The sequence below is a fragment of the Rattus rattus genome, chromosome 3 (genome assembly GCF_011064425.1).
Source record: "Rattus rattus isolate New Zealand chromosome 3, Rrattus_CSIRO_v1, whole genome shotgun sequence".
In the NCBI taxonomy this organism is placed as follows: domain Eukaryota; kingdom Metazoa; phylum Chordata; class Mammalia; order Rodentia; family Muridae; genus Rattus; species Rattus rattus.
In genome coordinates, this window is record NC_046156.1 from 33,809,111 (window position 1) to 33,828,308 (window position 19,198).

At 38.5% G+C, this 19,198-nt stretch overlaps 1 protein-coding gene across 1 annotated transcript in view; it reads right to left on the minus strand.

The window, feature by feature from the left end:
- LOC116895327 (bifunctional heparan sulfate N-deacetylase/N-sulfotransferase 4-like) overlaps positions 1–19,198 on the minus strand; it is a 297,831-nt gene that overhangs the window by 111,457 nt on the left and 167,176 nt on the right. The window contains 2 exon segments of the mRNA XM_032896635.1: positions 2,521–2,649; positions 7,766–7,951. Coding sequence (XP_032752526.1) covers positions 2,521–2,649; positions 7,766–7,951 — 315 coding nt within the window.

Consider the following 19,198-nt stretch of genomic DNA (forward strand, 5'->3'; position numbering starts at 1 on the left):
GTATAATAATTATATAATATTATATAATAATTATTGTATAATATAATTATTATATTGTATAATTGTATAATATAATATATAATATATAATATGTATATTGTAATTGTATATTGTATAATATAATATACATATTGTATAATATAATATACATAATATACATAACCACACATGCTGAATAAAGTGTCTTCTTGGCAAGCATCATAAATAATCTTACTGCTTTGGGAATGAAGTCTACTGTCTCTTTCTTATGCCTAAATTTACCAACTATTCTTGAGAGGAATTGTAAAAATATTCTGAAAGGGACATTGATAATGTTGAATATTAACATGAAGATAAAAAGAAAGTTCTCAAGTAAACTTTGAGGCTTCATACTTCAAAGACCTAGGAAAGACAACAATGCTAAGGTCAAGCAAGCATAAAGGAGGAGAAAGTAATAACTACAGCAGAAATAACTAAGAGATGATAAAAAACACCAGAGATCTATAATCAATTACCTCCAAGTTGAGATTTTAAAAAATGTATAAAGTTAAACAGAGACAAAGATGTAAGTTTTAGATAATGAAATCAGAGACAAAAGAAGAAACAATGTAATCGCTGCTACAAAATACGGAGGATTTTGAGGTTGCTATAGATACCATATATCAACAAATCAAAGTACAAGGTTGAACTTTCTAGAAATGTGTCTAACAAGAGTCACAAAGAGAAAGTCTGGACAAATCAATGAAGAGGAAAATTAATCCAGTAATTCAAAGTCTGCAAACAGGGACTAGAGAGATGGTTCAGCGTTTAAGACTACTGGTTGCTCTGTCAGAGGACCTAGGTTCCAGCACCACAAGTTGGATTGTAACTGTCTGTAACTCCAGGTCTTGAGAATCCAATGCCCTCCAGGTACATCATGGACACACTTGGTGCACATACACATTTCTAGGAAAATCACTCAAAGTCACTCATACGCATATAATAAATAAATAGTGGAAACTCGTCAACCACTACCAGTGGTAGTGCAGTCATGGATTGTGGAGGAGAACCCATAGCCACTACTTTATTAAACCAGTACAGTCCCTAAAAACAATTTCGTCATTTCCCCCTCATTTCCACATATAAATATAGTTTTCACCCCTTATCAAGGAAACTTTTTTTTTCAACAGAGACTACTATAGAAACTACAACCAATCAAAATACAGAGTTGTATTCAGGTCCAGTGGAACATCAACAAACACTCCAGCACCCAATGCTCAGGGAGCACTTCTGAGAAAGGATCAGAATGACCCTCAGAGCCAAACGACCGAAGAGTTTGCTGTGAGAAGTGTCTTCTAGGAGTTTCAGGACTTATTATTGCCCAAACATGAGCTGAACAAGGTTGATAGTAATCAACACACCAAAATTGGTGAGGGGAGACCAAGAGGCTCCAACCCTCTCAGAAGAACTACAGGCAGCTGAGGGATGCTGAGATTGGCAGAAACAGTCTTGCTCGGGTTAGAAAACGCCCGCTGGTTATCCAGTACCAAACTGTCAGCTCTTAAAGTGTTTTTACATCACATAGACTGGGCAGGTTATATTTCAAGTACAGTTATGCACATACATGCATACGATAACAATTAATGAAGAAAGAGGCCATGATTTTGAAAGATAGTAATAAGGGCATATGGGGGATATGGAGGAGTCTCAAAAATAGTCTCTATAAAGGAATTCAAGATTTTCTGATTTCCCTGAAGACCAAGCAAATATTTTGTGTTAATATTAATTTTTCTAAAATTGGTCCAAAAAAGCAGATGAAGAAGTAAAATTCCAAACGCCTGTTATGAAGTAGCATTGCCCTAATAGTAAGAACAGAGAACAACACAACAAAAGCAAAGGAATTATTTGCTAATGTCCTTTATAAATATGGGCATAACAACCCTCATGGGTGGGAGACGTGGGACACACTAGCCAAACAACCTCAACAGTATACTAAAATAATTCTTCACCATGCTTATACCGGATTTATTCCAAGGATGAACGGATAGTGCAGAATATGAAAGTCATGAAACGTTATCTATTTATCATTTTAAGAATGAACAACAAATGAAAAGAATCTAATCATCTAACTATGTACAAAAAACATTAGAAAAAGCTACCATCTTTTCATGATAAAGACATCACGCATTAGGGATACAAGAAAAATAACTAACACTATAACTATAACTAACACTATATTCTCTAGTGAAAATTTCCCAAAAAATCAAACTGTATCAAAGAAAGGATTTGAAATGTAGATTTCAATTCAGTGTCAGTAAATATTTTGCTCATAAAGGATATAGTCATGAGCTGGGTGTGGTGGTATATACTATCCAGCTCTGCAGAGGCAGGGGAATCTCTGTGAGTTCAAGCCAAACTTACGTTACATAACAAGTTCTAGATTAGCTAAGATACATAGTAAGACCATGCTTGGGAAAAAATATCCTCATGATTTAGATTTAAAAATATAACTTATTTGACAACAATGACCACTCTTGTAAAATGTGCGAGTAGAACACGTACTGGATTTAGAAGAATTGTGAGGAAAAGTTCACCTCCTTTGATACTTTTATCCAATTCTTGAGGTCCTCCTGGATACTCTTTGTAGAAAATAGTATGCGTGAACAGCCCACAGGTCTGTCGAGGGAGGACCTAAAGACAAAGAGATAAATAAAGTCAGCCCACTGGTAAGATTTAACTAGGAACAGTTACTACTCTCATATGTTTACAGTCAGAAAGAGTTCCTGATGTCGTACTGCAATCAAGAGTTGATGCCGGTTTAATTTTATACATGGCAGGGGAGTAACTGAATAAAAAAAATACAATTTGTAGTTTAGAATACGCGCCCAGTTAACTTAGTTCTATAAATCTGAAGTATTGCCTGACTTGCGTTAAAGAATAAAAAGTTGTTCAAGGGTTCACTTCATTCAGCCAGCTCCCAAGGTTACACTTCTCATCTCATTAAGCTTCTCTCTTCGCTTCTGAGTCTTAGGCTTGTGTAATATGCATGCAGGTCTGGGATTCAAAGTAAACTCTGCTCTTCACCTCTACCTTACTTTGTCTGTACCACACCCAGACGTTTTATTCATCTCAGTAGTAGTCAAACCATTTAATGACTGTTTCTGGAATATTTTTCTTTAATTCTTCTATAAATCTGGATGTTCAACAGACAAAAGAAATCAGCAAATTGGCCCTAAAAGTCTTATTTTGAACAGTAAACTACTTACAGTCTATTAAATAATGCACTCAGCTATACAAGAAAGTCAGGATGGCGTTGTCCTTCAGTTAATTTCAAAACTAAATTCAAGGTAAATAAAAGCATGCAGCCTTAGTTATAGGAACACTTCCTTTCATGATATGTTGGGTGATTTTAGAAAGAAGGAAAATCTCAGTACTTTCGGTCTTTAAATTTGTGTGAAGAATTCTTTTTATTCCTTCTGATTTCTTAGACATCAATTGTACTGTTGGCGTTTTCAATGATTTCTGGTAACATGGTATGTTCTTTGGTCCACTGGTGCTACATTTTAATAATGATATAACTATATCCCTATGACAAAATCACATGTCAAATTCAGGTAGCTATATATTTCTGTGTTTTCTTCTTAGATAGAGATTAGATAAAGAAATAGACAGACAGACAGACAGAGACAGGCAGACTGATAGATAGTTCTAGTAGTAATCTAAGTAATGGACCAGTAAATATTGAACAGAATGAGATAGTTCGAAACTCTAACTTGTCAAGGTAAAATATTGACAACTAATGATAGAAATATGAGAAGACACCTGGAACTGAAGGTAAGAATTTTAAAACTGTTTTTTTTAATTGGACATTTTATGTATTTATACTTTGAATGTTCTACCCTTTTCCCCCTCTCCCATCCTCCATCCCCACCTCCCCCTCTTCTATGAAGATACTTCCCTCCCAACCACCCACTCCCACATCAACACCCTGGCATTCCCCTACACTGGGGAAACGAGCCTTCACAGGACCAAGGGCTTCTTTTCCTATTGATGCCAAACAAGGCCATCCTCTGCTACATATGCAGCTGGAGCTATGGGTCCCTCCATGTGTACTCTTTGGTTGAATATTTAGACCCCAGGAGCTCCGGGGGTTCTTGATGGTTGATATTGTTATTCTTCCTATGGGATGGCAAACCCTTCAGGTCCTTCAGTCCTTTCTCTAACTCCTCCATTGGGGTCCGCATTATCAGTCTGATAGTTAGGTCTAAGTATCCTCATCTGTATCAGTAAGGTTCAGACAGAGCCTCTCAGGAGACAGCCATGTCAGGCTCCTGTCAGCTAGCACTTCTTGCCATCAGCAATAGTGACTAGGTTTGGTGGCTGCATATGGGATGGATCCCCAGGTAGGGCAGGCTCTGTATGGCCTTTCCTTCAGTCCCCACTCCACTCTTTGTTTCTATATTTCTTCTCATGAGTATTTTGTTCTCTCTTGTAAGAAGGACTGAAGCATCCACATGTTGGTCTTCCTTCTTCTTAAGCTTCATAAGGTCTGTGAATTCTTTTTTGGGTATTCTGAGCTTTTGGGCTAATATCAACTTATCACTAAATGCATATCATGTGTGTTGTTTCGTGGCTCGGTTTTCTCACTCAGGATGGTATTTTCTAGTTCCATCCATTTGCCTAAGAACTTCATGAAGTCACTGTTTTTAATAGCTGAGTAGTACTCTGTTGTGTAAATTTATCAAATTTTCAGTATCCATTCCTCTGTTGAAGGACATCTGGTTTCTTTCCAGTTTCTAGCTATTATAAATAAGGCTGCTATGAACATGGTGGAGCATGGGTCCTCGTAATGTGTTGGACAACGTTTGGGTGTATGCTGAGAAATGGTAGAGCTGGGTCCTCAGGCAGTTCAGTGTCCAATTTTCTGAGGAACCTCCAGACTGATTTCCAGAATGGTTGTACCAGCTTGCAATCCCACCAACAATGGAGGAGTGTTCCTCTTTTTCCACATCCTCGCCAGCATCTGCTGTCACCTGAGTTTTTTATCTTAGCCATTTGGACTGGTATGAGGTGGAATCTCAGTGTTGATTTGATTTGTATTTCCCTGATGACTAAGGATGCTGAACATTTCTTTAGGTGCTTCTTAGCCATTCTATATTCCTCAGCTGAGTTCTTTATCTCTGTATCCCATTTTTAAGAGGATTATTTGGTTCTCTGGTGTCTAACTTCTTGAGTTCTTTGCATATATTAGATATTAGCCCTCTATCAGTTGTAGTTTTGGTAAAGATCTTTTTCTAATCTGTTGGGTGCAGTTTTGTCCTATTGACAGTGTCCTTTGCTTTACAGAAACTTTGCAATTTTATGATTTGTTTGCAATTTGTTGATTTTTGATCTTAGAGCATAAGCCATTGATGTTCTGTTCAGGAAATTTTCCTCTGTGCCTATGTGTTTGAGGTGCTTCCCCACTTTCTCTTCTGTTAGTTTCAGTGTTTTATATGGAGGTCTTTCATCCACTTGGACTTGAACTTTGTATAAAGAGGAAAGAACCAGTCGATTTGTATTCTTCTACAGCCTGACCTCCAGTTCAACCACCACCATTTGTTGAAAATTCTGTCTTTTTACACTGGATGGTTTTAGCTCCTTTGTCAAAGATCAAGTGACCATAGGTGTGTGGGTTCATTTCTGGATCTTCGATTCTATTCCACTGATCTACCTGCCTGTCTGTACCAATACCATGCAGTGTTTATCACAATTCATCTATAATATAGCTTAAGATCAGAGATGGTGAGTCCCCCGGATGTTCTTTTATTGTTGAGACTAATTTTCGCTATCCTGAGTTTTTTGTTATTCCAAATGAATTTGCAAATTGCTCTATCTAACTCTATGAAGAATTGCTTTGGAATTTTGATGGGGAATGCATTGAATCTGTAGGTTGCTTTAAGCAAGATGGTCATTTTTACTGTATTAATCCTCCTAATCCAAGAGCATGGGAGATCTTTCCTTCTTCTCTGATTTTCTTTAATTTTTTTCTTCAATGACTAGAAGTTTTTGTCGTACAGATCTTTCCCTTGCTTGGTTAGAGTCACACCAAGGTATTTCATATTATTTGTGACTATTGTGAATGGTGTCATTTCCCTAATTTCTTTCTCAGCATATTTATCCTTCGAGTAGAGGAAGGCTACTGATTTTTTTTAGTTAATTTTATATCCAGCCACTTTGCTGAAGTTGTTTATCAGTCTTAGCAGTTCTCTGGTGGAACTTTTGGGGTCACTTAAATATACTATCATATTGTCTCCAAATAGTGATATTTTGACTTCTTCTTTTCCAATCTGTATCCCCTTGACCTCCTTTTGTTGTCTGATTGCTCTGGCTAGAACTTCAAGAACTATGTTGAATAAGTAGGGGGAGAGTGGGCAGCCTTGTCTAGTCCCTGATTGTAGTGGGATTGCTTCAAGTTTCTCTCCATTTAGTTTGATGTTGGTTACCGGTTTGCTGCATATTGCTTTTGCTATGTTTAGGTATGGGCCTTGAATTCCTGATCTGTCCAAGACTTTTATTCCTAAGATTCTCTCTTTAATCTTTTGTATTCTGTTGGTGATGCTTGTGTCTATGTCTCCTTTTCTCTTTCCTAGGTTTTCTATCTGCAGGGTTGTCTCTTTTCGTGATATCTTTATTGTTTCTATTTCCACTTTTAGATCTGGATGGTTTTGCTCAATTCCTTTACCTATTTGGTTGTGTTTTCCTCTAACTCTTTAAAGGATTTTTGTGTTTCCTCTTTAAGGGCTTCCACTTATTTACCTGTGTTCTCCTGTATTATTTTAAGGGAGTTATTTATTTCCTTATTAAATTCCTCTATCACCATCATCATGAGATGTGATTTTTAAATACACATTTTGCTTTTCCAGTGTGTTGGAATATCTACTGCTTGCTGTGGTGGGAGAACTGCGTTCTGATGATGGCAAATAATCTTGGTTTATGTTGCTCAGGTTCTTGCACTGCCTCCCGCCATCTGATTATCTCTGATGTTAGTTGGTCTTGCTGTCTCTGACTGGAGCTTGTCCCTCCTGTAGGACTGTGAGCCTATATCTTAGGAATGAGAGCACTCCTGGGAGACCAGCTCTCTCTGGTTAGGCTTTGGGTCTGGAGGGCTGCAGGACAGCCTTAGCTCTGGGTGCAGATGGAGACCCAAGCTGTCTACTTTGAACGAAGGAAATGGTGCCATCTTTTTTTTCAAAATGAATACTGCTAACTTCCCATCTGAAATTCATATGGTTTTACTTGCATTTCTCCTAATGGATACATTGTTCTTAAATTGGATTCATAATATTTGAATGAAAATAAACAATATCATAAGATGCTCTGAATGCCTGAAAGTCAAAAAATACTGGCCAGATGGATTTAGCTCTCAGATGTCTTTGCTTCCTTTTATGTGTTGTAGGGAACTCACTGGAGAGTTGTACCTTTAGCTCTTTGTAAAAGCATTCAAAGAAGTAGTACCGAGGAACTCCTTTGGAGAAGCATAGGAGCCCCAGACCAAATTTCTAATTGAAAATGTCAATGTATAATCTATTCAATCCTCCCCACTATTTCCAGATTGTCATACACTCACTAAAATCATTCCATAACCTAATCCTAGAAAACAAGCCTGTAGTCAAATAGTATGGCTGAGCGTGCAGTCAGCTTCCTGGCACGGTGGAAACTTCTGATAGTCATGAAGAAGTTCTGTGTTGCATCCTTAGACAAACTGCTTACCCCTTCACTTACACCCAGGTATCAAGGGCCTTAAGACACAGCAGTATGTGCTCACCATGATGCTGTTGTGAATGAAACCCTTCCGGTACCGTGCAGGCTTTAGATGTGGATACTCTTCAGTGCTGGTGACCTGAATACCCCAGACCTTCTTCCAAGCTGCATATAGCTGAATATGGACTGGGTAGACTCCTGAGTGATGTGGGGCCACTGCATAGCCCAGGTTGATCGGAATTCCATGTTCCTAAAAGAAATCAGAAGAACACCATTATGATGTGTAGCCAATTGAATCAAAAATGGCGTTTATGTTTACTTGGTGTATATATTAAGATCCCTATTAAGTAGAAGGAAATATCAAAATAGGAAGACAGAGTTTTTAATCTTCAGTTCATCAGGTCCATGGAGATCTGATGCTACCCTATCATGAATATAGTACATACCTCAAGCTTGTTTTGTGTGCATAAAATTAATTGTGGCACCTATACACATAAAGTTTGAGACGATGGTAGTGTTGTAGACTCCATCTTAGGATGCTCATATAGCGTCCTTGCAAAAGATGTGACCCCGGTTGGGCTTCTTAATGATTAACGTTCCTGAATCCCAGCTCAGAAAAGGGCATGCAATTCTCACTTTAGTCTCCAGTTTTTTCCTGTCATCTGTTTGATGCAACTGTGGCATAATTTCATGGGACCTCCTCTGTAAGAGTATAGCATGCACATCTGTCAGGGAAAACTCGAGTACCCTCCATGAACTCTGTGGTCATGGGAAGAATCTCAGCCCTGCTGGTAAGGCTTTTCCCATGTAGCTGATTGGGGAAGGGTTGCTGACATTCCTGTGTTAGGAAGCCCAGCGAATTCATTGGCTCTTCAGGGTGAACTTTGGCAGAATCATGGCTTTGTCTTTGGGACCTCAGGTGGACATCGTTTATTTCTCACCTGTGGGGACTTAGCCACAATATATCCCTTTCCCAGGCAGATAAAGGAAAAATAAAAATGTGTTACTTGAGAAATTATCTAAACATAGAAGAGGAAGATAGAAGGACACAGGGCGTGTGTGTGTGTGTGTGTGTGTGTGTGTGCGCGCGCGCGCGAGCACGCGCACGCGCCTGTGTTTATGTGCATGAATGTGGTGTTGAAGCACATCAGGGATGTAAATATGATCCATAAAGTAATTAGAGCTTTTCATTTTCTTTGTCTGTTTGGATTTAATAGTATGTGAATCTCCTGAATTTGAAGGGCTAGTGTGTCTGTTACTGTCTTCAAGAAGGAATTTGGGAAATGACAAGATCCAAGTCTTATATTAAGGAGTTAATTTCTGTGACTAAAAATTAGATGAAAATTGGTAACAAAACAAGATTGCACATGGTCAGTTTACAGGATAGAGCATTAATGGATGCAGAGCATGATGAAGAGTTAAAGTCCAGGATTGCTTTGTATGCTAAGGTAATATACAATGAGAAGGTAAACATTAGATCTCACACTTTGCCAAAAACTTTAGAAATTTAATTTACTTTCCAAGGCATACAATTGACTGTGAGGTACTTTAACATATAGTCAACTCCAAATGGTTACAGGTAAACATTTAAAACAAGAATGTGAAAATGTTTCAGTCGTTGATGTTATATTTCTAAGTTTGTGAAATGGATATGCAGCTTTCTCATTTCTACTTCTTTTCATAACTTTCCCTTTAAATGCTTATGTGCTTTGCAAAGTCTTGTAGGGTCGAGTTTCATCAATTGAGCTTATAAATGAGGATTTACAGTCAGATATGAAAGTTGATTGAATCAATAAACAGAGCACAAAATCGTTGACTATTGCTGTTTATATTGTCTGTTACAGGCACACAAAACAGGGGAAAAATTCAGTCTTGGATGAGAGGCAAGCAGCCAGTGGATCTTTGGGGCATCACTCACATGCTACATTGACCTCGAAGATGGGCACTAAATAGTTCATGTCACTATTAGTTTCCTTTTATGGGATGACCCTTATTTTGTAGCCAAACTCAGTTCTATTTCATCAAGACTGTTTTCTTACATCTATTATAATAAATGACTCTATAAAAATACTGAATTATGAAATCGATGCTATAAAATGAGCTAGAGCCTTTTCCTAGGCATGAGGGAAAACAGATTGCTTAGTACTAGCAAAGAATTGAATTTCTTAGAAGAGCCTCTTCCCTCCCCTCCTCTGCCCTTCTCTCCAATCCCTTCTCTCTCCTACCCTCCTTTCCCCTCCCATTCCCTCTCCTCCTGTCCTCTCCTCTCCGTTCTTCTCCCCTCCCCTCTCCTCTTCTCTCTTCTCTCCTCTTTGCTTCTCTCATCCATAACATTTGTGGGTCCAGAAATCGAATCCCATTCCTCGTTAATGCCAAGAGAATGTTCTATCACTGACATAAACCCTAACTCTTAAGTTTTCTGTAAAAAACAAAGTTGGAAAACTCCAGAGAGACAGTGTCTATGTCACCTGGACCCATCACAGGGTCCTCCACTGAACTGCAAACAACATTGGTTCCTTTTGATCTGGTGACTGGTACATGATGATGAAGGTGAGGGTCTGGAAATGATGAAGACGAGGGTTCACCCAGTAATGAAGGTGTCCAGTCCACCATGACATCACCAATGAAACAGAGATGGACTTACTTCCACGTGGAAGAAATCTAGGGGTAAGGATGTGCATATCCCTTTGTCAGGTAAATCGAAGTGGTGTGGCTCTTTTGCCTGGGACAGACAGCACTTAGGACACATGGACAAGGGAATTTTTTTCTCCATGTTCTTATTCTTGCAACTGTTAGGTGATGGTAAGTCCTATAGTTTAGTATATGATAAAACAAGAGTGCAGAAACCCTAATATTCTTCAACAAGAAACGTGTTGGCCTCACTTTCTACTATGGTCTGCTGCTTCATTCCAAATGTGAGGCCTTACATCTTAGATAAGCAGGGTAGTGTCACAGAAATGAAGAGATTAAAATAAAGTCCGCATAAGGAATTGAAATAACAAACAACTATATTCATCTTACAAAAAGGCATTTCACTTTTTGATATGGAGTATAAGGAATTGTAGAACTTTTCTGAAAAATCAGGAGGGAAAAGTAATCGGCTCGGTGAGCAGGAAGGAAGGGTCAGTAAAAATGATTGTATTATACTTATTGATTTCTGGAGGCTCAATGTAATACTATCTGTAAGGTCATGCTATCACAGGGGCAACTGGAACTCAATCAAAATAGTAAATCACCCTAGGTAATTATGAGTCTATACTTTTTCAATCAAAATGATAACAGAAAGTGAAAAGGAATTCCCTCGTAAGTCTTTTCCTGTTATCAAGGGGTTTACTGAGCTAGAAAGCTTCATTCTTAACTGTCCACAGCTTAGAATCCAATTCACAGAGAGTTGGTCAACTAAAACGTAAACCAAATGTCGTATTTACACAAGATCAGAACAATTACAGACTGGGAATGGCCTTTCCATGTAAATATATGAAACACTCAACTCATCTAAGACAGACACAAATGATAGTTGAGAAAATAAAATTCAAGACCATTTTTATGATTTATTTACAAGTCATGCAGGATAGAAAGATAATAGACATCACAAACAAACATGTAATATTACTAAATAAGAAACTGTCAGGGTGGAGTTTAAAAAGTGACACCGTTTTAACTGCATTTCAGAATGACATGCTTCATAAAAAAGGGTTTGACACAATCACATTTTTCCAGTTAAATTCCTACTTCTTGCAGGGCTTGGTGGGGTGGCGCGGTGGTAGTGGTTTAGTGAGACAGTATGGTCAATTGTTGATATATGTGATAAAATCGATTTTTTAAAAAAATCAACAAAAATAAAATGCATTGAGAATTAGAAGTGGTAACAGCAACAGAAATGAAGGGACTTTCAAAATGACCCCCACTGACCATGTGTTCTTAGCAATAGAAAGGTGCTTGGTGCCCATTAAGAGTTTTTCAGTTTATTCCTAGTAGGAGTCTAATTATAATCTTATGAGGACTGGAGAATATTCAAAACTACGGACAGTGAGGCTAAGAGTAAGCACGTGGTTTTTTCATGTCAGTACATGTGAGAGGCAGAATCACATGTGACCTCTTGACACTCAGTATGTGCTTCTGCTATCCCGTGTCAGCTCCACTGTGACTGGTGGAATGGACCCAGATGTGTATTTTGGAAGGAGAACATCTCTTCATTCTGTTTTTGCTTAGGAAAGTTGTATAAAGTACAATTCACCATTAAAAGAAAATCTCCTTTGCTGTTAGCACTTTTTAATGTAAATGAGTTACAGCCAATTAGGAGTGCCCAGGACAGCTTTTGGAGAGCAGTAGGAAGTAAAGGTTAAACTCTTGTTGGAAAGGAAGACCTTGAAAACAAGACAGTCTGCTAGCAAGGTGGCTGCATGTTTGCAGGGCAACAGGAAGCCTACTACTTGTGACTCTGCCCTACTGGTCTCTCTGAAGTCTTAGCCCCTGGGGAACCAATTCTTTATGGCTCCTTGAGTCCCTGAGAAGGTTAGGATGGTCTGCCCTACTGCCCTCATAGAGTTTTTGTAAGCACTCAAGGCACTGAGTCAATGCTGTCCTCATTAAAAATAGTGTGATGTTTTAAACTTCGAAGCCTGAAGGGCAGAGGTAGTTTTGCATTTTCTAGTACATATTACAGGTTCAGCAAGTTCAGGTAAGTTGTCTAAAGGTTTGAATGCTAGAAAATCAAGAGAAATAACTGTACAATATTTATTTTTGTTATTCAATTTTTATATTGTAATTTAGTCAGGTTATTGGTATTAATAAATATCTACTACTTCCATGACTAAATATTATATATATGAACATTATTATTTTATGTGTGTGTAAATATGGAGGTAGATATTATATATATTATGGCTGGATGTTATATACTTGGTTGCCAGCAGGTAGCCTACAGTAAATATATAGGAGACTACTGATCCTTTAAATGATAAATACTGAGACACGTCCACATTATTAGGTTTATCAGTTTTGGTAGCACAGAACTATAATCCTGGCACTTTGGAAACAGATAGGAGACTCATCCACCCAAGTTTATACTCAGCTATGTAACAAGTTGCAGGCTAGAATGAGACACACTAAGGTTCCATTTCTAACAATCACGCAACAAACAATTCAATTCCTCTACCCTTGAAATAATTACTTCTGAGTTCAAGATTTGTGTCAAGTGTTTTCTTACATTCCAGGGCTTTGCTGGATGTAAGCTAGAATTTCTTCTGATGTTTGAAATCTTTAGAGGACTGTAGAAAAATATAGGCAAATGTATCGCATTTCTTGTTGAAAATTTTCTATGAATATTTGACTCTAAAAAACACCATTATTATTTGAATATGCAGACATTTTGTTTCTGGAAAAAAAAATGATGTCCTTGACTTAAACATCTATTAAGGTTTAAGTTTATTTCCAAATAGCATTGGAATATGCAATGACATAGTATGTTCATATCTAGCGGTATGAACTTATCCCATGGTGCCTTTCAAGTATCAGAATTAGTGTCTTCATTTTTGTGTTTACACTGTCGTTGCCCCCTCATTTCTAGATTTTGGGGTGAATTAATTTAGGACCTCATAGGCTTTCCTCCATGCAAATATTTTTGCATTATGCTTTCAATGCCATCTCGTATATCCCAAAATCATTGAGTCTAGAGATGTTCCTTCTTATGCCACCACTACAGCCTGTAGCTCTGCCACAATAAATTGTGCCAAGAGTATTGCAGAGCGTGGGGGACTCCAAGGTAGGTGGCTACAGTTCAACTGTCCTCGTGTTGTTGAGTAATTGTGTGAGTCTAAGGGGCTCACGTGACTTTTCTGCCCCTCAGACTCCTTATGTATAAAATTAAGCTGAACTTCCTGAAGGATTAAATAATGGCAGGCATAAATAAGCTAATATTTACCATGCTTAAAACATTATGAAGTCATTAGTTCCCATTTAAGTGTTTACTGGTTGAGAAAAGATACACAGGTCGTTTCAGAACCTACATTGTTTTGCAAATACAAATGTGTGGGAAATAATCTTCACGCAAAGGAAGTGACTACCAGAGAGAAGCATGGAGAAAATGCACACTAGAAGAGAAAAACATATCAATTCCTGTTAGTTTCACAGAGTGAAGAGGAGGCTGAAATCAGAAATGACACTGGTTTGTGTTTTACCGCTGGCAACTGTTTCTCTCACAGAAGGTGTGGGATATCTCATTGGGTTCTCTGGCTTTTCTTTTCCTTTTTTGTATCCACTTGAGTTTTAGCAATGGAAAAATCTGATAACAGATAAGAGGTAAATGAGAATGAAACTGGGGAATCTTATTTTCTCCCCGCAAAGTCATTCTGTGCTGTAAGACTGCTTCAATCAAAGGTTAAAACAGCTGTGAAAGAGGGCTTTCACGTTAGGTAATGGGGTTTTTGTTAGGTGGTCTTTGTCTCTCAGAGGGAGCGCTGTAAGCCCAGATGAGAAGACTTCATTAAAACTATGTATGTGCATGTGTTCACAGAGATTATGTGTATTATAGGGATTTTTAAAAAAAAATGCGTAGTTAATAATATGATTCTGTCTGTTTTTTTGAACATAGCCTTACTTTATCCACCTCTCTCTCCGTTCTGTATTTACCTCCCTTTCTGTCCTTAAAAACCCCAGGCTTTTCCCATTTTACCTCTCTGATAACTCACCCTAAACAAGGACAATAACAATAGATGGAATACTCCAGGAGTCCTCAACCCTACACGATGAACTACAGGCAACTGAGAGGAACCAGGGGCAGGAAAGTGGTCTGCCCCAGGAAAGAGCACACAACCAATTGTCCAGTTCCAAAGGTCAGCCTTTAAAACATACAAGATATATTATATTGACTGAATGAATTATATATATATGATAAATGATATGCAATATATTTATACAATAAGGATTAGTGAAAAAAACATACTTTGTCCCACTAGAAGTGCAGTGGGAAAATGTATATGGGAGAGTTTGGAGGGAGGAGAGAGAAGGGGACACTGTTGTAATTACAATATAATCTCAAAGGAAAAAAGAAAAGCAATTGTGAAAGTATTCCCCACCTACACAACGACACCCCCAGCTCTCATACCACAACATTCCCGCTGTCATATTTTATGTGACCTTTTCATTGCTTTGACTTTTCAAGCCTTAAAAATAAGCAAATCCCACCTGCACAACAAGTAATCTTAGGGTAGCATTTCTTGGATGTAGCTTTATATCCTGCATGAAATAGTGCGAATTTTCCTTTCATGAAATTCTGGGCAATTATGACTGCAGTCTCAGTTTATGGAACCAATATGGTATAAGTAAGCCATTGTAAATGCTTTCCTTTATTCTGGAAGCACGGGTGGTAGGAGAGTAAACCTGGATGGTGTAAGTAACCATGAAGAAAGGTTGATCGAAAAGCTCCTACCTACACTGAAATATATTGGTTTTGGTAATTTTGCATTGCGGTTCTAGGATAATTACAAACCATCCTAATAAATGAACAAAAAGATTTACAGTTATCACAGAAGAGGTACGCTATGCAATCCTCTTGTGTGTCATTTTGTAGGAATCCACTAGTAAATAGTTTTCTGAAACCTTGACACACCATAATGGACTGTAAGGAGAAAACAAGAGAAAAATGAGGATGGGAAGATTCATCACATAATCACATGGTCACACCTGGATCTTACAGAAGCTGGGGAAAGTTTAAATAATGAATTCTAGTTTGCAAGCAGTGATCAGAGGACTAGACACATTGCTTCCTTTCATAATTATAAAACTTTGTCCTTATTCATGAAACAATATAGGATATGATTGGGATTATTCTGTATCCAAAACAGAATAAGTGGAACAGTGTTCTGTGCATTTCTGTGAGATAGTCAATATTTTTAAAGGAAACAACTATAAAAATTAAGTCATAGCTTCTTAAAAACATATTTGTCAAACGCGAAATTAATGAAATGGTGAATGTATAAATGAATACATTCTTGGTAATGAGATTTCTTGGTCAACAGTACCTTGTTGACTTAAAGCATTGATCTCTTATCTATACAACTTCGGGGGAGTGACATGTGGTAAGGAAAATAGGTCCCATTATCTATTTTTCCTTTTAAAAGGGGCTTGAGACCTTATTGTCATCTTTGAAAATGAGCCTAGAGTCATTGATTTTCCACTGCGTTTTTCAGGACTGAAATTGTCTTCTGTTTTCATAAGTGATAAAAGCAATGGCTCTCTAACCCTGGAAATTGGCTGGGTCAGTCTTGACACTCTTTGGATTGAAGCCTGGTAAATGGTGACAAATCTCTGGAGGGCTCTGTGTTACAAATGGATTTTTCTTGGGGAAAAAGAAACAGCACAGCAATAGCGACGCTTCTACAGCGCTGAACTTTCTGATCCTAAGTAGAGCTATTTTGGGCAATTGAGACTCATCCTCTAATATTCTTGCTCCCGCTGATAGTCTACTTCATCTCTTAAAGGGAACTAAGAGAAAAGCTAAGCCAGCCTTTGCTCTAATTGTAGCATGGTCCATTCAGCAAATTTAACACAGTAAGGTTTCATGCTCAGTACTCTTACTTTATTTAACAATCAAAATGTATATAACTTTGTTCGATATAACATTACTCAATGCATAATAACTGTACACATGGGTTGTACAAAGAGCCATTATATGCATTGGGCATAAGTGAGGAAAACAGACCAAAATCCCTGCCATCAGTGAGCTTATATATTAGTAGGATGAGATCGAAATTATAAAATAATGAATATGTAAATTATTTATAGATGATAAACTCTAGAATGGGGAATAAAGCAGAGGTATGGAAAGAAATGAAGGACATGGTTCACTGTACTAGATTCTCAAGCCTGAGTGTCACAGAGAAGGAAATGAGGTAGCTGAAGTGTTGACGTCATTGTGAGAAAAGAGCTCATGCCAAGAAGCAGGACTTCTGCAAAGAGATTTTCAAGCTAAGTATTGAAACATCTAGAGACTCCTTCGGAGCTGCTTTTCTAGAGAGTAACCATGTGGCATCACTAACGGAACAGATCTTTAAGGCCCATAAATGCTATTAGTGTGCTATTTACATCAGGCAGGAAAAGGAACAATGAGAAAGTTCTGAGCAGGTAGATGGCTTTGCTGAGCCTACCGTGATAAAATTTTGTGGCTGTCATGGTAGAAAATAATGGTAGGCAGGAAAGCAGAGCTCACATAAACAGACATACTATTCACACAGCTCCAATGGGAAACGAGAGGAGCTTGGACCACGTGATCATGATGGAGCTTAGGAGAAATGATTTTATTGTGAAAGAGTTTCCCTTTCTTTTCTCTCTCTCTCTCTCTCTCTCTCTCTCTCTCCTCCTCTCTCTCTCTCTCTCTCTCTCTCTCTCTCTCTCTCTCTGTGTGTGTGTGTGTGTGTGTGTGTGTGTGTGTGTGTGAATATGTGTGGGTTACCATGACCATGTAGCATGGGCTTCTGGGAACCTAAAGCCAAGTCCTTTTGTTTGTGCTTTAAGATTTGAGTCTTCTCCACATCCTTATTCTGAGTATTTTGTAAGAGCCTGAAAACTGTGCAGGAGACAAAGGCTATTGGAATGACTGAGTGCTACCAAGTCAGAAAGCTGGTCAGCTTGAAGGTAGAAAGATAAAGGCAAACATTCTATTTGAGAATAGACATCTAAAGCATATGAGAAGAATTTCAGTAACCCTCGTTATTTATAAGAGTGAGCTCAGCTGGGCTTTAGTAAGGCTACAAGATAAAGGAAAATTAGTTGTTGATGTTGTTGTCGTTGTCGTCATAGTCGTCGTCATCATCATCATCATGATATGTGTTTAGGTGTATTAGTTCTGGTACATTGGTGTGCCACAATCATGCCTAGTGCCTCAAGAGGCCTGAAGATGGTTCAGGAATGTGTAGGTGCTAAAAATTGAACCTGAGTCTTTGGAAAAGCAGACAGGGCTCTCACCTATGGAGATACATTTCTATCACCAGGGTAAAGGTTTATGTAAAGCCATGTGATTCAATGGTAAAAACAAACAAACAAACAAAAAACAATAAACATAAATCAAAAAACAAGCATCACTCCTTGAGCCTTCCTTGGTATTTAATTTTTTGGGTCTGTATTTTGTAGCATAGTTATCCATGTACTATCCTGTACTTTGTGACTAATACCCACTTATAAGTGAATACATATCATGTTCTTTCTAGGTTATGTCCCTCCTGGTGAACTTTGCTAGCTCCATCCACTTATCTGTAAATTTCATGATGTCAATGCTTTTAATGGTTGAGTAATAATAGTCCATTGTTTAAATGTACCATATTTTCTTTACCCAATCTTCAGTTGAGGGTCGTCTAGATTTTTTTTAGTTTCAGACTATTATAAATAAAGCTGCTATGAAAACAGATGAGCATGTGCCCTTGTGGTATGGTAGAGCCTTTTGGGGGTATATACTCAGGAATGGTATAGCTGGGTCTTGAGGTAGATCTATTCCAAAATTTCTGAGAAACTGGCATATTGTTTTCCACAGTGGTTGTACAAGTTTTCACTCCTACCAACAACAGAGGACTGTTCTCCTTAAATAGAGTAGACTTCAGAGGTGGATGGAGGGAGTGGACTTGGGGGAGGAGGGGGGATTGGAACAAGAGAGATGCGATGGGGGGGAGAATGTGGGGGGAAGTACTGGGAGAGACAACTAGATTTGTGTGGGGGGCAGCATCTCTGGGACAAGCTAGACACCTACAGCAATGGAAATTCTAAGGAATCTATGAGGGTGTCCCTAGCTAAGACTCTTAGCAATGGGAGATATGGAGCCTGAACCAGCCATCTCTTGTAACCAGGCTAGACTTCCAAGGGATTAGGACATCAAGCCAACCACAAACCATAGACCCACAATTTGTCCTTCCTACAAGAGAAGTGAAGGGGTAAAAGATGGACTAGAATTTGAAGGAAGGGCCAACCGATGACTGACCCATCTTGAGACCCATGCCATAAAAGGGAGCCCACCCCTGACACTATTAGTGATACTCTGCATAACTGTCACCAAAGACTTCACCTACCAGCTGATGAAAACCTATGCAGAGACTCATAGCCAGTAAGTGGAAGCTTGTGGACTATAGTGGAAGATGGGTAGGCAGGATTAAAGGAGCCAGAGGGATCAAAGTCACTACAAAACAAATACTATAGGGTTAACTAACCTGGGCCCACAATGACTTCTAGAGACTGAACTGCTAACAGGAGAGCATACATGGGATGGACCTATGTCCTTTGCATATATGTAACAGTTGTGCATATGGGTCTTCATCTGGAGCTCCTAAAGTAGTAGCAGGGGCTGTCTCTGACTCTGTTGCCTGTCTCTGAAGCCCTAACCATGTTGCCTTGTCTATCCTCAATAAAAGAAGATTCACTTAGTCTTACTGCAAGTTGATACACCAAGGCTGGTTGATATCCATGGAAGGCCTCCAATATTCTGAGGAGTAGGGGAGTGGAGGGGTGGAGGGGG